This window comes from Aquarana catesbeiana, linkage group LG04, assembly GCF_042186555.1.
Source record: "Aquarana catesbeiana isolate 2022-GZ linkage group LG04, ASM4218655v1, whole genome shotgun sequence".
NCBI classification, from domain to species: domain Eukaryota; kingdom Metazoa; phylum Chordata; class Amphibia; order Anura; family Ranidae; genus Aquarana; species Aquarana catesbeiana.
Genome location: NC_133327.1, coordinates 313,946,737 through 313,962,396, shown reverse-complemented (window position 1 = coordinate 313,962,396; position 15,660 = coordinate 313,946,737). Strand labels below are relative to the sequence as shown.

The following is a 15,660-nucleotide window of genomic DNA, read 5'->3' as shown; positions in this document are numbered from 1 at the left end:
CAATGAGGTACATACCCCACCTCGTAGACTTATCTATTTTATTTACAACTGGCAGTTTTACGGAGCACTGGAAGTACAGCTATTGCTATACTCGGGGCTCTCTGACAGGACAGCCATCCATTTCTCACACAGCAGATCTATCTGCCCCTCCCCTCTACTGTCCATTCACTGAAGACTTTGTATTATGTGAATGGGTTCACATAATACAAAGTGCTCTGTGATTGCGCAGGAGGAGGAGAGGGTCGGGTAGAGCTTCTGCATATTATTGTGCAGCTGCAGGAGATAGAAACAGAAGGTCCAGAGTTGGAGTGCCAGAGGTATAGGGATGTCAGTACTTAGTGAAAATGTAAATTGTAAATTAAATTAAAGACCATAAGGTGGCATAGACATTTTTAGAAAGTGGCAAAATTACTGAAGTTCAGCTTTAATCACGCTTTAAGGATAAGGAAGATATGCTTTAATGGGCTGCATTTTTAATTTACTGGTTAGGCCAATCACTGACATCTGTAGGTAAGTAGATAGGTTTTCTCTTCTGCCTTCAGCTAAGAACTGACTTTTTGTTAAAATGAAGTCACAATCCTTTTTAAAAGGACATACCACTGAAAACTCGAAAACTAGCTTTATTAGACTCATTATTTTTGACAACATCAAAGCACGTTCTCAAGTGGAATGCTGATTGTATTGTCACCGTCTGCCATTCTCATTAAACAGAAAGTAAGAGAAGATTAGTCTATCTGGAACATACTGTGTTACATTTACAGGGTCTTCAGTGGAGGAGGAGGAGAAACCGTAAACTGGCAGAGACACACTATACAGATAACTTTAGGGCAGGTAAGGTAGCCTGTTATTTATATTGGATTTAATAACATGAGTATCCCTTCTCGTGTTTCGACAGCTGTTATGGACCAAAGTGATAAGAAAGTAAGGGCTTTAAAAAGCAGAAGATTTTTGCATGGGGTGAAGATTTCCTTTTCAAGAGAAATTACCAGATTCCAAATTGTTTGCATGGGTAGAGACAAGGACAGGAAAATAAATAGTGCAAGTGTCTTACTTGATAACTGTGCCTTTGGCGCCCCCTGCTGTTGTAAGCATGACCCGTGTGGTGAGGCTCACTCGTAGATCATCTTCGTCCAGACCCAGCAGCTTCGAACAACATTCTAAGGTCTTGCTAGATTGGTTCTTTAATGTGCAGCCACCTGGTGTTCAATACAACAGATTATGTCAGCAAAACCAAGGTCTGCAGGAAGGAGCATAATTGGTTAACAGAATTTGGCATTCATCCTAGCTTATAGGCTTTTGTCCAAAGCATCTGTATTATGCAATCTGTGCTTTTAATCTTTTCTCTGGCAAAAAATAAAAAGCCTTGTACACGACAAAACCATGGTAAGCAGTTTGAAAATAACACATTGAAAGCTTCTGTGCTCTAGTAAGAAAAGAAACTGAAAGAGAAATAGAAGGGCCCAGACTGTTCTTGGAATAACAAACAATTACTGTAGTTAGTATAGGCACAGAAAAAAAATTACGCACTTAAATAAATACATAAACAAAGTTCTAACAGTTTTTTGAAAGAATAATTAAAGTGCTAAAACCCTTTTTATTTTTTTATTAAGGTTCGGCTAGAGTAGGTGGTTACATGGTTAAAACTCCATTGGAGAGATTCACCTTCATCTCCTGTCTCAAAGCAGGAAGTGAAAAAAAAAAGGGGGGGGGGGGAATACTCTTGAACAGTTGTCACCAGAACAGCCGTTGCCACTGGAAGATTTCCCCTCTATTTCTTCTCTGGTGACAACTCGTAATTTTAGATTTTTCCTCATCACGACAATTAGAGCTGGTTCAAGTCTGTGCGATGCATTTTTGGTGTGTTGCATTTTAACCGATTCCCGTCCGCGCTATAGCCGAATGATGGCTACAGCGCAGACCTACATTGCCGGGAGGCAGTCAAAAGACGTCCTCTCCTTTGCAAGCTCCCTGTGCGCCCCCTGCCCCGAGTCAATGATACTCAGGTGATCACAGATCAGAGTAAGGGGCCGGGACAGCGTGTGGAGAAAAAAAAGCCGATCACCGGCTTCTGTGTAAGGGACATTGGTCCAGAAGAGGAAGAGGCACGGCCACCTCATCTATATTCAAAAGTGCCACCTGCCAGTACCCACAATGCATATCAGTGCCACCAATCAGTGCCCACTAGTGTAAGTGCCACCAATTAGTGCCACCTATCAATGACGAGTGCCACCTATCAATGCCTAGTGGTGCCAATCAATGCCTCATCAGTGCCACCTAGCAGTGCTGCCTATCAGTGTCACCTACCAGTTCCCATAACTGCCACCCATCAGTGCCACCTATCAATGCCTTCAGTGCTGCCCTTCAGTGTCACCCATCAGTGCACCCTATCAGTGCCCATCAGTGCACCCTATCAGTGCCCATCAGTGCAGCCTCATCAGCGTACATCAATAAAGGAGAAAAATTACCTGTTTGCAAAATTTTATAACAAAATATAAAACTCTTTGTATTTTTCCAGTCTTTTTTCATTTTTTTAACAAAAAATAAAAAACCCAGAGGTGATCAAATAGCACCAAACGAAAGCTCTATTTGTGGGAAAAAATTGATAAAAATGTAATTTGGGTACAGTGTTGTATGACCACGCAATTGTCGTTCAAAGAGTGACAGCGCTAAAAGCTGAAAATTGGTCTGGGTAGGAGGGGGGTTTAACTGCCCAGTAAGCAAGTGGTTAAACACATTTAACATGAATTTTAGGCGTGCCACAATTGAAAACTATAGAATGTGTGTTTTAATGAAAGCGCATCAAAGATGCAGCACCTTTTTTAATGCACCGCACCTAAAATGCACAGGTGTGACCGGGGCCTTAATCTTCCCAGAGATGATAGAGACAGCAAGTCCAGTAGTTGCCACTGCCCACATATACAAGATAAAATAGGGCCGGGTGCTCAGCACAGTGTAAGATACATAAATCCCAAAATATACTGTAAAGCTGTACCCATTGGGCATGAATGGAGAGGAAGTTTAATTTTGACGAGGAACGAGGAAGCTTATCTTCCTCCCTGTCCTGAGAATCATGTAGGTCATAATAATCCACATGAGCTTGCATGAAGAATGTTGTATGAAAGTTCCTTTTCCCCTTTCAGGATTTCCAAAGAAGTTTGGATCACTCCAGGTTACAGGAAACAAAACAAAAAGGAAGATTTATACATTATAATTATCTAATTGTGATGGTCAGGGGACATACCTGTGATAAAGGTATCTTTGATACATTATACATGCAAGTTATTGTGGATTAGTATGAACTGCATAAGTGGTTCTTTTAAAGGGAACCTTCACCTACCCCATCCACTTTATCTCATTCTTCTCCTACCCTCTCATCCATAATTGGTTGCATTTATTTGCTTTTATTATACTTTTTTTTAAATCCTTTATTTATCACTCAGAAAGGGCTCCAACGGCCACAAAGGCATACTGCACTTATGTGTGTGTGAAGGGTAGTGCCTGGGGGCAGACGAGGTGGTATGGACCCCATGTTTAGAATATCTTGACAGCAAAATAATCAGAGCTAAATAAAATACAGAACATACAGCGTCCATGGTTTCAGTGCCCATTCAGACTAGCCAATTCTGGCCTGGTGCCAGTAAAGGGAACAAAACAGACAGGAAAAAAAAAAAAAAAAAAAAAAGAGGGGGTGGTGGTTGTAAAAAAGTGCAAAAGGAAGGGAGGCAGCTAGGGAGGGGGAGGAAGGTGGTGAGGGAAGGGAAGGGGACAAAACGGGAGCAACCCATGCCAGAACACCACTACAGATACCAACAAATGGAGCGTGTTATATTCCAGAGAGCATGTAAAGGCGGTCCAATAAAACAAAGTCTTATTAAAGCATTGTTTTTTTTAACTTTTTGGGAAAAAACATCTATGCACTTCCTCGTTTCACTCCTAGGTGAGAATTGCATACTTGTTTTCCTGCAGCCTCCTGGGGATACCCGCATCATGCATCCAAGGAGGCCACATATTATCATGGGCTGGATGCAAGAACCCGAAAGAGACAGCAGGCCCCCTGATGTCAGCAAAAGATGGCAGCATGGGACTGGATGTAGGCCGATCTCTGAGCATGTGTGTATGTTTTTTTACACAGATTCGTCTGTTTAAAAAAAAAAAAAAGAGGGTGTAATAGAAGGAATGAAGTTCCACTTTCAAATATATTTATTTTTTTATATTTTTGTTTTTTATTTCGAGGCGGTCTTTTTTGGCTACTGGTAGTTTTTTTTTACTACTGTACTATGTATAGTTGTGCTCCAAGGTTTGCATACACAGATATAGAAAATATGACTGATCATGCCAAAAAACTCCCTTTTATTTAGGGATAGCGATCATATGACACCATCACATAGTTGTTTGGCTCCCTTTTAAATCATAGCCATGTCAAAGTGTTTTTGGACATATTGTAACCAGACGTTTTTGTGGCATTGGTGCAGTAAAGGCTTCTTTCTGACAAATCGACCATGCAGCTCATTTTTGTTCAAGTATCGTCATATTGTGCTCCTTGAAACAACCACACCGTCTTTTTCTAGAGCAGCCTGTGTTTCTCCAGGGGTTACCCGTGGGGTTTTTTTTCCTATCCTGAACAATTCCTCTGGCAGTCGCGGCTTCAAAATTTTCTTGGTCTACCTGATCTTTGCTTGGTATCAAGAGGTCCCTGAATTTTCCACCTCTTAATAAGTGATTGATCAGTATTGACTGGCATTTTCAAGGCTTTGAATATCTGTTTATATTCTTTTCCATCTCCATAAAGTTCCATAACCTTGTTTCGCAGGTCTTTTGACAGTTTTTTCTGCTCCCCATGGCTCAGTATCTAGCCTGCTCGATGCATCCACATGAGAGCTATCAAACTCATTGACTATTTGTCTGGCTAAACCTTGTAGGAGGAGTTTTCATTCTACTCTGACTGTCCTATGAGGACCCCTGACCCTCTGTATGGACAGTGCTGATTGGCCCTGTGCTGATCACATGCACCTTCCCAAGGGGGAAAAAAAATATCTCTAGCAATACACACCAAACTGAGTATGTGCAAAGTAACCCCAGGGCAGGAGATGGGTTTGGGGACCATGGAAGAAGGGGAGGATCAGAGAAGACCGGATCAGACAGCCTTTTTACACAATGCAGAGGATTAACTCCTTAGGTTCCACAGCGAGTATAGAAGCATGCTTTACTGCATATACTGTTGTGGGTTTAGTAACACTTTAATTGACATTTTAACCTGTGTGTGTCACCTTATGTGTCTGTACCAAGACCAAACATTCCAAGGTATGTAAATTTTTGATCAGGGCCATTTGGACAATTTCAGTTATCAAAAGGATTTAAAAAGGTGCCAAAAAGCGATGTGATAATAAATGGCTTCATGTGATCACTATCCGTAAATACAAGACAATTTATTTGGCATGATCAGTCATATTTTCAATATTAATTCCAAAATTTCTGCCGGGGTATGCAAACTTTTGAGCCCAACTGTATGCGATTGTGATACCTTAAGTCTTTTTTTTATCCCATATTAACAGCCACAGTTTGTTGTTAAGCTTGGGAACTTGGCAGGCTTGTTTACATTCAAGGATGGGAACTAACATAAGTGAACACCATTTTGTTGTGATGACAGCAAAACAGTTCCAAGCATGTTCCCCTATGTTCAGAATTCCAACAGCAACTCTCCAAGCCCATTATTTAGAATACATATATAAGTAGTTGGTATTCTGCAAGTTGCTATTCCCAGACAAATATATATATGCCAGTAAAGAGAAGAGTGCAGTGGCATGAAGATTATAGATATAGGCTAAGATGTTGTAGAACACCTCCAGCTGAAATCATGGTGGCCGGGAAGGGCAGGAAATTGTAATAACTATCCCCTCACATCTACTTGTGATATCTGTAAGCAATAGGTATAACTATGCTGTCATTTCTTAGAACAGTCTTGGACGATGAGAATGCATAGTGCAGAGCTACTGCACAGCATAACGCATTTTATCAACGTCTCAAAAAAAAAAAAAAACACACTTACAAAAGAAAATTTAATTCCCATAATGAATGTCTGAAAGAACCAAGATACATACTGAACTCCAGGAAAAACTCTGACAGCTTGATGCAGGCTGTCACCATTTTTTATGAGTCGGCAAGTGAAATGGTAAACAATTCCCCCAGCTCTTTTAATATCCTACACATACATCTTTATTTTGCCACCCAAAGCCTTAACATCACAGCATCCAGTCAAGGGCAAGCAAAGTCACTGCTGTATGGTCTTTTCAACAAATGTTAGCTATAAATAAAAGTTGTTAAAGCATGATAAAAAAGCAATATGCAAGAGGAGTATTAAAATAAACTGAAACACTTATCCTTGCAGGGTGTATAGATTTCACTCTTTAACCCGCAGCATAGAAGCGATATTGTGTAACCCACAGCAACCACAGTGACTTTTCATTATTGGTTGGACTTTTCTCAGTGTAATTCCATCTTTCTATGATTATTATTGATTTAGAAAATGCAGACACCTTTCTCTGTACTAGACAAGCGAAGGACATAAGACTATAACAATGACACTAAAACATACACAGATACATAAAACCCTAGCCAATAGAGACCTGGCCAAATAAGCTTACCAACTTTCAGACAAGATAGATATTTTACGGGTTGCTAATGAAAAAATATCCTTTGTAAATAGTACTAATCCTCGGATTTGTTCTAAAATGCCTGTATATCAGTGTGACTTATCCATCAGACCCAGCAGATGATGTTTGAATATTGAACAATACATATTTCAAGCGCCAGTACAAACAAAAAAGAATTATCTAATGAAAAATATTTGCAGAATAGTATCAAATTAGTAAAATATTAAGAGGTTATCCAACAGGGCAAGTGGCAGTTTCTTAGGGACAGTAAGCCATAAAAGAACATAACTCCCAACTTTCCATTCTTGAGGAGCGACTTGCCTCTTTTTTTCTTTTACCCCTTAAATGGGTTGTAAAGGCAGAAGGTGCATTCTATGCATTAAGATAAAAAGCCTTCTGTGTGCAGCAGCCCCCCCTGACACTTACCTGAGGCCCCTCTCTGTCCAGAGATGTCCAAGAGTGTCTCAGCCGTCTGAGATTCTCCTTCCTGATTGGCTGAGACACAGCAGCGGCACCATTGGCTCCAGCTGCTGTCAAAGTCAGCTAGCCAATCAGAGAAGAGAGGGGGTGGGGCATGGGTTGGGCTCCGTGTCTGAATGGACACAGAGAGCTGTGACTCAGCTCGGGTGCCCCCATAGCAGGCTGCTTGCTGTGGGGGCACTGAACAGGAGGGAGGGGCCAGGATCACAGAAGAGGGACCCGAGAAAAGGAGGATCCAGACTGCTCTGTGCAAATCCACTGCACAGAGCAGGTAAGTATAAAACATGTTTGTTTTGTTTTTATAAGAAAAAAAACTGAGCCTTTACAATCACTTTAATAGACAAATATTGACCTAACCACCCCCACTCCCAGCCCTCCACCCCTAAGCCTCTTAAAACACTAACCTGAACTATACCTAGTGCAGGTGCTAACTCCCTTGCCGGTTTCATCATGCTCATTAAAACCTAGTGCCAGGTTGCCAGACTTAAATAAAAAATATGTATGATAATAATAATAGAATCCCACAGATTATTCATGTCTATAGGACGCTAGTGAACAGGGAGCACAGCACCAGATTTTTGCTGCTGGGATGCAGACACCATGGGAAACAGCTGGGGAAGAAGGATGTTTTATGCAAAGCTGGCCATAGACTGTCTTCTCCGTCGGTTCAGCAGGGACCGACAGAGACTCTAACCATGTATGAGCAGGTTGATTGCACACAAGTCGGTCCACTGATCAACTGTCTTGGGTAGAACCAGCATGTCGAATTTTTAGGATTCGATTATAGCTAGTGTCACTCCTTTTGATCTGACATACAGAACTGTACAAAGGAATGCATGATTTTAAAGTACAAAAAATATTAATATTACACATCATGCATTACCTTTCTTTAAATTAATGCACTGGATTTTTTCCCAACTTTAGTTTATAGGAAAAGTAAAGACACAAAATATGTGAATTTAAAATCGGTAACTTTTTGCGTATAAAGTACGCAAGATGGGGGTACGGCAAGGAACTTTCTTTTTACCTGCAGTGTTGCAAAATCAAAATCCTTTTTTTGCAGCTCTTACCAATAAATTTAAAAACTGAGGTTCTTTTTATGGGTAACTACACTCTTCATATTGTTGTTTAAGCATATGGATTTGAGCTGTAAATAAACTCTGACCAATCTTCAAACTGCGAATAGCCCTTTTTACCTTTACGTAGCTATGATATTTCATGTAGTCTAGAAAAACAGATGCATTTCCTAAGCATGGTTACATTTAAATAGATATTGTGACCCTCCTGTCAGCCAGGGGCCAATCTGTCAGCTGTGACATTCGCTTGTAGTAACAGGCATTGTGCAGAGCACCTGCATTGCAGCAGTCACACAACAGTGCATTTTTATTGTTTCCAAAAGACCTCTGCAAATCAGCTGTGCAGATGGCGGTTCATCTACGCATAATGAAATCACTTTTTTCATTTACTCCTCGAGAAAAAGGCACTTATAAAAAAAAAAAAAAAATTTTCCTTTAGACCTCATCTTTGCTGTACTATCTGTAGAACAAAGCCCACATGCAATTTAAAGCACATTTTATTCCCACTTTTAAAAGAACATTGTGCTTTGTGACTCAAACTCCTTTCAAATGACATTTACACTGATGGAATAATAGAATAAAATGTCTTCTAACCAGAGGTGCTCCCAGCTTCTTCAAAATCAATATTTCCAAGGTGCAGGACGCCAGCAACCACTCGGAAAAGATCAAGCTTCTCTGTGTCATCCAAGCCAATCTTTTTCATAGCTACAACCATTCGATTGAAATCTCCATGATCATCCAAGAGGGGATCCTTTAGGGAGCCATGTTTGAGGTACTACAAAAAAGAAAACTTTGTTATTTTATGGATTAGACTGACGAGTGATATGCAGGCACATAAAAGTCTACACACAAAGTTCAAAGAGGTTACAGCGAAGTAGAGTTAACATGCAGAACTCAAAAGGAGATAATAAGGAGACCATCACATACACACTAAAACAGCCATTTTGTAAACTAAGCTGAATACTAATGAGGATAACTAAGGTTTCCTATTCATGCCCTGTGCCTAAGGCTTCTGCGATGACTAAGTATGCAAATTTTCCCTGACCTCCTGGTAAAAAAGAGCTGTGTGCAGAGTTTCAAGTTTTTGAAGTCTAGCTAGAGCTTGTCAACTTTCTGCAGATCAGAATAAGAGGACCACAGATAGTTTCATTATACATCTCATTTGCGGCTTTACATAATACTCCTTTCACTCTTATTTTACAGGAGATTTTCAGGTTATAAGAAAGTCCCCGCCAGCTACTAAATCTCAAAGTAGTGCTCAAAATGGGTCTCTCTTTTTTAAGCTTCATGGTCAAGATAGGTTCTTCCCAGAGCCAGATTTAGACCTTAGGGTGCCTGGGACACTTCAGGTTCAGGGGGCCCCTTATACACAGAGTTGGTTTACATTCTCAATGACGGGCACACATTTTTATGCATGACACAACGTCATTCAGAGGTTACACATGCCCACAGTCATAGTGTTCTATGTGTGGTTTTCTTGAGCCGTCAAAAAGTCATTTTTGAAAAAGGATACAATAGAATAGTCCAGAGTTTTACAGATGATTACTTCCCAAGATTCATTTAATAAAAATGTTTTTTTTTGTTTGTTTTTTTATTATACATTTTATATTATTTTATTATTTATTTTTTATTATTTTATATATTTTTTTTTATATTGTTTATATATTTTGTATAGAAGGGGGCTCTTTCTGTCAGTGGGGCCCTGGGCAATTGTCCCTTTTGCCCCCTTATAAATCTGACCCTGGTCCTTCCCTTTTAAGCTTCATGGTTAGGATGGGTCCTTCTCATTTAAGCTTTATGCCAGGAACTGGGATTTTAGATTTCATCTAGTAAAGTCTGATCTTGTGATGTCATCAATCAGATAAAAAATGTTCTATGACAACATCTTAATTGACTTCAGCAGCACAGGAGTCACACTATTACCTAAAACTGTAGCAGAAGGCTAACTCCTTATTGCTATATAGATGGATTAGAAGACCTGGAAATCCCTTTTAAATATTCCAGATAACACTTGAACTCTGTAATGCAGAGACGCTACTAAAATCTCTAACAATCAATAGCTTAACAGATTGCACAAATTGCTTCCTATTGTAAACAATACAAGTAATATGTAGTAGCAATTAGGTTCCCAAATGCTCCAAATGTGTGCACTTATCTGTTACTACATGCTGCTTGTACAGCTTACAAATTGGGGGGCCATTTGTTCAAACAGCGTAGGAACTGGCCACCACGTTTAGTGATTTTAGTAGCATAAATAAATTACAAAAATGTGCCCCTGTGCTTCTGCCCTTACAGCAACCAATAAATGGAAACACGCTAAAGGTGTTCTATGTGGGAAAAAATATTGTTGCCATTGGTTAGTAAACCCTATGACAAATTACAACCCGGCTCAAGTGTTTGAGTGGTAACTGCACTTCAGTGCAAACAGCAAGCAGACAGACAGCCACGAGTATATACTTCATTTGTTAATGAACCAAGACGCTGAACATGGGATCAGCTCAGAAAATGGCTGTCATCATCATGTATTACTGACAGTTCTGTTTTATAGCGAATATTTGAAGCACAGCAATACAGAAAAGAATTGTTTTGTAATAAAGAGTAAGTCATACAAGATAGATAAACAAAGATAAAAAAGCACTAAATCAGCTAAATGCTTTGCTTTATGGGGATGCGGATGTTCCTGGAGTTAATCACATTCTAATTTATGTTCCATGTATATTTATATACTCATTCGCCCATAAAGCAAATATGCATGCAGAGCAGTTCATCTCTACTCCTAGGAGATCATTTAGGCATGCTGTATTAAGCAAGGCTCTTGGAAACACCAGAGTATAAAAAAAGCTCACAGAAAGTCAGAGAACTTCCTAAAAGCAGAAAACGACTTTCAGCAAATATGTCATGCATCTGAAAAGTCACCGCACGCTTCTCTACACACCATCAATACTAAGCTAAAAGTGATTGCAGGGTTCAAGAAATATACCTCATCTTCCTGATATAATATAGGAAAGGCAAGAAAAAAGCAATTTACAGAGTTAATTGCACTGTTTGCTATGGATACAGCAGTTTACACACAAACAGCAGAGTAATGAGACAACCAGGCAGCAGCGACTACAGGATTTGTGCCTCTCTGGCTGTATGCATTTATAACAGAGCAGGAGGCGATCATCTCAAGGCATTCTGGTTTTCTCTGATAGTATGAAGACACCAAGTTCAAGCTGCATTAAAATAAGCATGGCTTGTTTTTTTTCCAGGTGCACCATTTGTCCGATACCCTACATTTAGATATAGAACCCTTAAAAAAAAAGAAAAAATGTGGTCCCGAGTAGGAAAAAAAACAAGTTAAATGTCAGATTTCAATGGTTTTCAGAGTAGCTTGCAAGCCTCACTAACAAGGCATGTTCTGTGGATTTCATCCCCCCAGGAACCCCAGTCAATTAGTCTAAGTTTCACGTAGCTAGATATACCTGTGGAATTGTGTGAAGACTCACAAAGCATGCATTTCTAACAAGACCCGAGGACAGCTTTGAATATCTCGGTATCACAGAACAGCCTTGAGATGGAAAAAATACATTACAGAGTCCTGTTGAAGGATGACGCCTGTCGTAATAAAAGGAATCGGTCAAGTAGGACAATAAGGTAGCAGAGCCAAATGAGACTCAGCAGAATCACTTTTTATTTAATCCATACTGCCATTGCTGAGTAATCATCTGTGATAAACTTGACGTGTTGTACCAGTGTCACTGGAGTAGCCAGCCACCTAGAAGTTATAGTAATAGGCACCACGCTTGGACACTGCAGATAATTTACCATGGCCGCACCCAAAGTGATACTGTAACATTAAAAAGGACACTAATAAACTTTTGTTTTTAACAGGTTTCCTCTAAAGGACCATACACACGCTTTGATTTTCGGACGTCAATTGTGTTATGACAACCGATCGTCCACAAATCTTACCGTTACAGTACGGTGCTTTCGACAGCCAATTTCACTTTTTCGTCAGACAAAAGCTGGATGTGCAGACTATAAATTTTTTGTTGGATGTGAACTCAACGTCTGATTTTCGTTTCATTAGTACGGTTTTCGTATGAAAAAAATGGTAAGAGCAAGACTACGCATGCTCAGAAACTAAATACATACAAAACTGTTCAACACGTTACGTCACTTCTTACATTTTATTCTGTCAAACGAAAATTCTCGTATTGTTAGTAACCTCTTCACTTTCGACATGAGACTAGCATGCCACAAAAATCAGACGGTCTGTCATCTGAAAATAAAAGCGTGTGTACAATGCTTAAGTAGAAAATCCTGTTTTTGTGCGATACCCAAACAGACGTACATCACTTGCTAGAATATGGCACCTGAAGAATAAGTAATAACCAAAGAAGCAACAATCAGCAGCTTCGCTCTCCAGCTGATAATGGCTTTAGTTTAAACGTAAAAATATTTAGAGCAGTAATTGTTCAAGCAATGGACACAATTGTTTTACCATGCCTATGTTTCAAGGGGGATAATGGAACCTGGAAAACCATGCAACAAGAACAGTCATTAGAATTGAAAGAAGACGGTCTCCGCATAATGACGACTGATTGTTTGCTGTGCCTTAAAGTGGCTGTAAACTTCAGAGGTGAAATATGAAGAAAGCATATCCTTCTATAGTGTGTGAATAAACCTCAGTTAAGAGCAGTAAGTGTAATTTCTGTCTGCTGCTTCATTCCTCTGTTATCAGCATGAATCACTTCTGAGATATTTTCCTGACACCAAGAAAAAAAATGGGGACAGGGGGAGGGTCCTCCAGCAGATTGACAGCCTCAACTCTGATCCTTTGTTCTGTGTGAAGGGGGGCGTGTCCCTTTCCTTTATCCAGCTGTAGAGTTCTCCTCACTGAGCTCTACAGAGTGTGACTTCAGCTCTCCGCCCCTTTATTCCTGAACTCTCAGACAAGCTGTATAAATTCTGCACTTTGAAAGGATGTAAAGAAGAAATTACTGCAGATAGACAGATACAACTTATGTGAGAGGATATGTTTAATCTCTGTGTAACATCGAAGGCCAGTCACTTCATTGGGTATATGTAAGGGTTTATTATCACTTTAAGGTTTGCCAGTGTCCTGCACTTGAGAACAGGGCCTCAAATTAACCTTTTGTCTTTTTATCTCCATAAACTGTACAATGCCACAAAATATGTTGTGCTTTCTGAATACTGTAGGATAATCAGGACAATACCACCAATAATCATGGCTCAATAAAACCCAAATAAACAATTTCATTGTCAGGTAAAGTGGCTATTTGCTCTTTTTTTCTTGACCGATTCATTTCAGATGGCATCAGTAGACTACACAGTATAATAACCCATGTTCCATTGCAAAAAAAAAAAAAATCTGGCCTTCCCCAATGAACATGAGTGTAAGTAATGGAAGCACATGACAAAAACAGTCACTAAAATAAATAACTGACCATCAGTTGCAAATCATAAAGAGACTCAATGCTTTCTCCCACAACCTGTCATCACGGCAGATCTTTAAGTTACATACTTTATCCTCCTAAAGTTGGCCATACAATCTGATTGCACAATGTTTGCACAAGCTCCTTTAGATTTATCAAAACTATGCAATCCCAAATAATATCCAACCAGACAGAGCCCCTTACTACATAGTTGTTGGTGGATCTAAAGAAGATTATACAATCAAATGGTATAAATGCAGTTAGCCCCAAACTGCTGTCCGTGGCCCATTCCTGTTTTAATCTTGCACTTATGGTACCATTCCTCCAACTGATATAAGGCATTATTCATCCTACTGATACCACCGACGAGGCACCATTCCTTCCACTTACACCAACAGTGGAGCAAAATTCCTCCCACTCCCACTATTCAACAGTGGGGCATTATTCCTTCCACTGTCACCAACAATGAGGCATAATGTTCCCCACTGACATCAATGATGAGGCACTATACCTCCATTTGACACCAATGATAGAGCACTATTTCAACTGACACAAGAATGGGGTACTAATCCTTCAACTAATACCTACTATGGGGCATTATTCTTCCTACTAACACTAACAATGGGCCACTATTTCTCCCATTAATACCAATGGTGGGATATTCCTTCTCCTACTGACAACAGCATGGCATTTTATTTTGTATTTATTTTATTTTTTTAACTCCCATTGACTCCAAGTCTGAGGCATTGTTACTCCCAAGGACATTGGGGAATTTTCTACTCTAGCCACAGTCCCCCAAAAGTCTGAAGGACAATAAACTGGCCACCCGTTTAGAAAAGTTGGAGACCCCTGGTATAGTGCATGGTCAACCTAAAAGCTCAACACAGTATTTTATGGTGCTTAGCCAGCTGTCTATTTCCCAATACATTCAGACAGCTTTAAGGGTTGTTGGAGATTAATGGAAGTTGCCAGTGCATGCCTCTCCTTTTCAGCATGCTTGTTCACCAGCTTTCATTGTGATGCCTTGACTTCAAAGCTGTCAGTCCTTGACCCGGACAAGTATAGAGATAAAGAGGTCTAACACTTTTACATGTACTCAATTGTTTGTTGCAAGTGCACTAATACGGCTACAATCACCTCAAACACTTTTTCTGACACTTATTTACAGAATTGCTTGTTCTGGGCTTGTAACTGAAACATACTAAAATCAGCCATGTAACTAGTATTTTCGATTGGAGGCCAGCTATGGCAGCTCCATACTTCTCTTATGATAGAGCGATTTTAAGTCTGATTCAGGACCAGTGTGATTTTGAAAATGTTGTGTGCACTTCCTAAGAATTTGTATACACACCTATCAGAGGACTCCATAGCCAGGGCTCATAACAGTACTCCCCATGCTGGTTAGAAATGTACTGCTTCACTTTCTGACTGGCATGGATTTCTTTCATTGGACCCGTGACAAGGGTTTAAAAAGCTTATGCTGAGAATATGAAGCAAGATGTAAATAAATCAGGAGTAAAGAGTGATGAGATCTTCCTCAAAGTATGACTTAAGATTTGGCTGCCAATTTGTTTGTGCCCTAGGTTAGATTAACATTATCAATAACAATCATTTAGAAAAATTGTAATTCCCATATACAAAGAAATGATCCTCCAGTGTTTATTTATTTTATTACAAGTACTTATACAGTACCGTCAATTTAGGCAGCGCTTTACATATATATTGTACATTCACATTAGCCCTTGCCCTCAAGGAGCTTACAATCTAAAGTCCCTAATTCATATTTATATATACACATACTGGGAGCCAATTAACCTACCTGCATGTCTTTGGAGTTTATTTAACCAATGTCTAAAACTTCTTTTGCTTCATTAAAAAATGCTTGCGTCTGATTAGATGACCATCATGTCCACTAATTGTCTGCGAGTGCTAAACAGCATAAGCCAGTCACTTTCCCAGTGACTGCCTAGGCATTTAAATCAAGTTAGGCTTAATGAACATAAAACTTAACGG

General features: G+C 39.7%; 1 protein-coding gene across 5 annotated transcripts in view; it reads right to left on the bottom strand.

The window, feature by feature from the left end:
- Window positions 1-15,660, bottom strand: part of MYO6 (myosin VI) — a 402,734-nt gene that overhangs the window by 192,125 nt on the left and 194,949 nt on the right. For all 5 annotated transcript variants that reach the window (XM_073626829.1, XM_073626830.1, XM_073626831.1 and 2 more), the window contains exons 11-12: window positions 8,801-8,981; window positions 1,052-1,196 (exon numbers count right to left, since the gene is read on the bottom strand). In XM_073626829.1, the coding sequence (XP_073482930.1) occupies window positions 1,052-1,196; window positions 8,801-8,981 (326 nt within the window). The remainder of the gene's footprint in view (window positions 1-1,051; window positions 1,197-8,800; window positions 8,982-15,660) is intronic.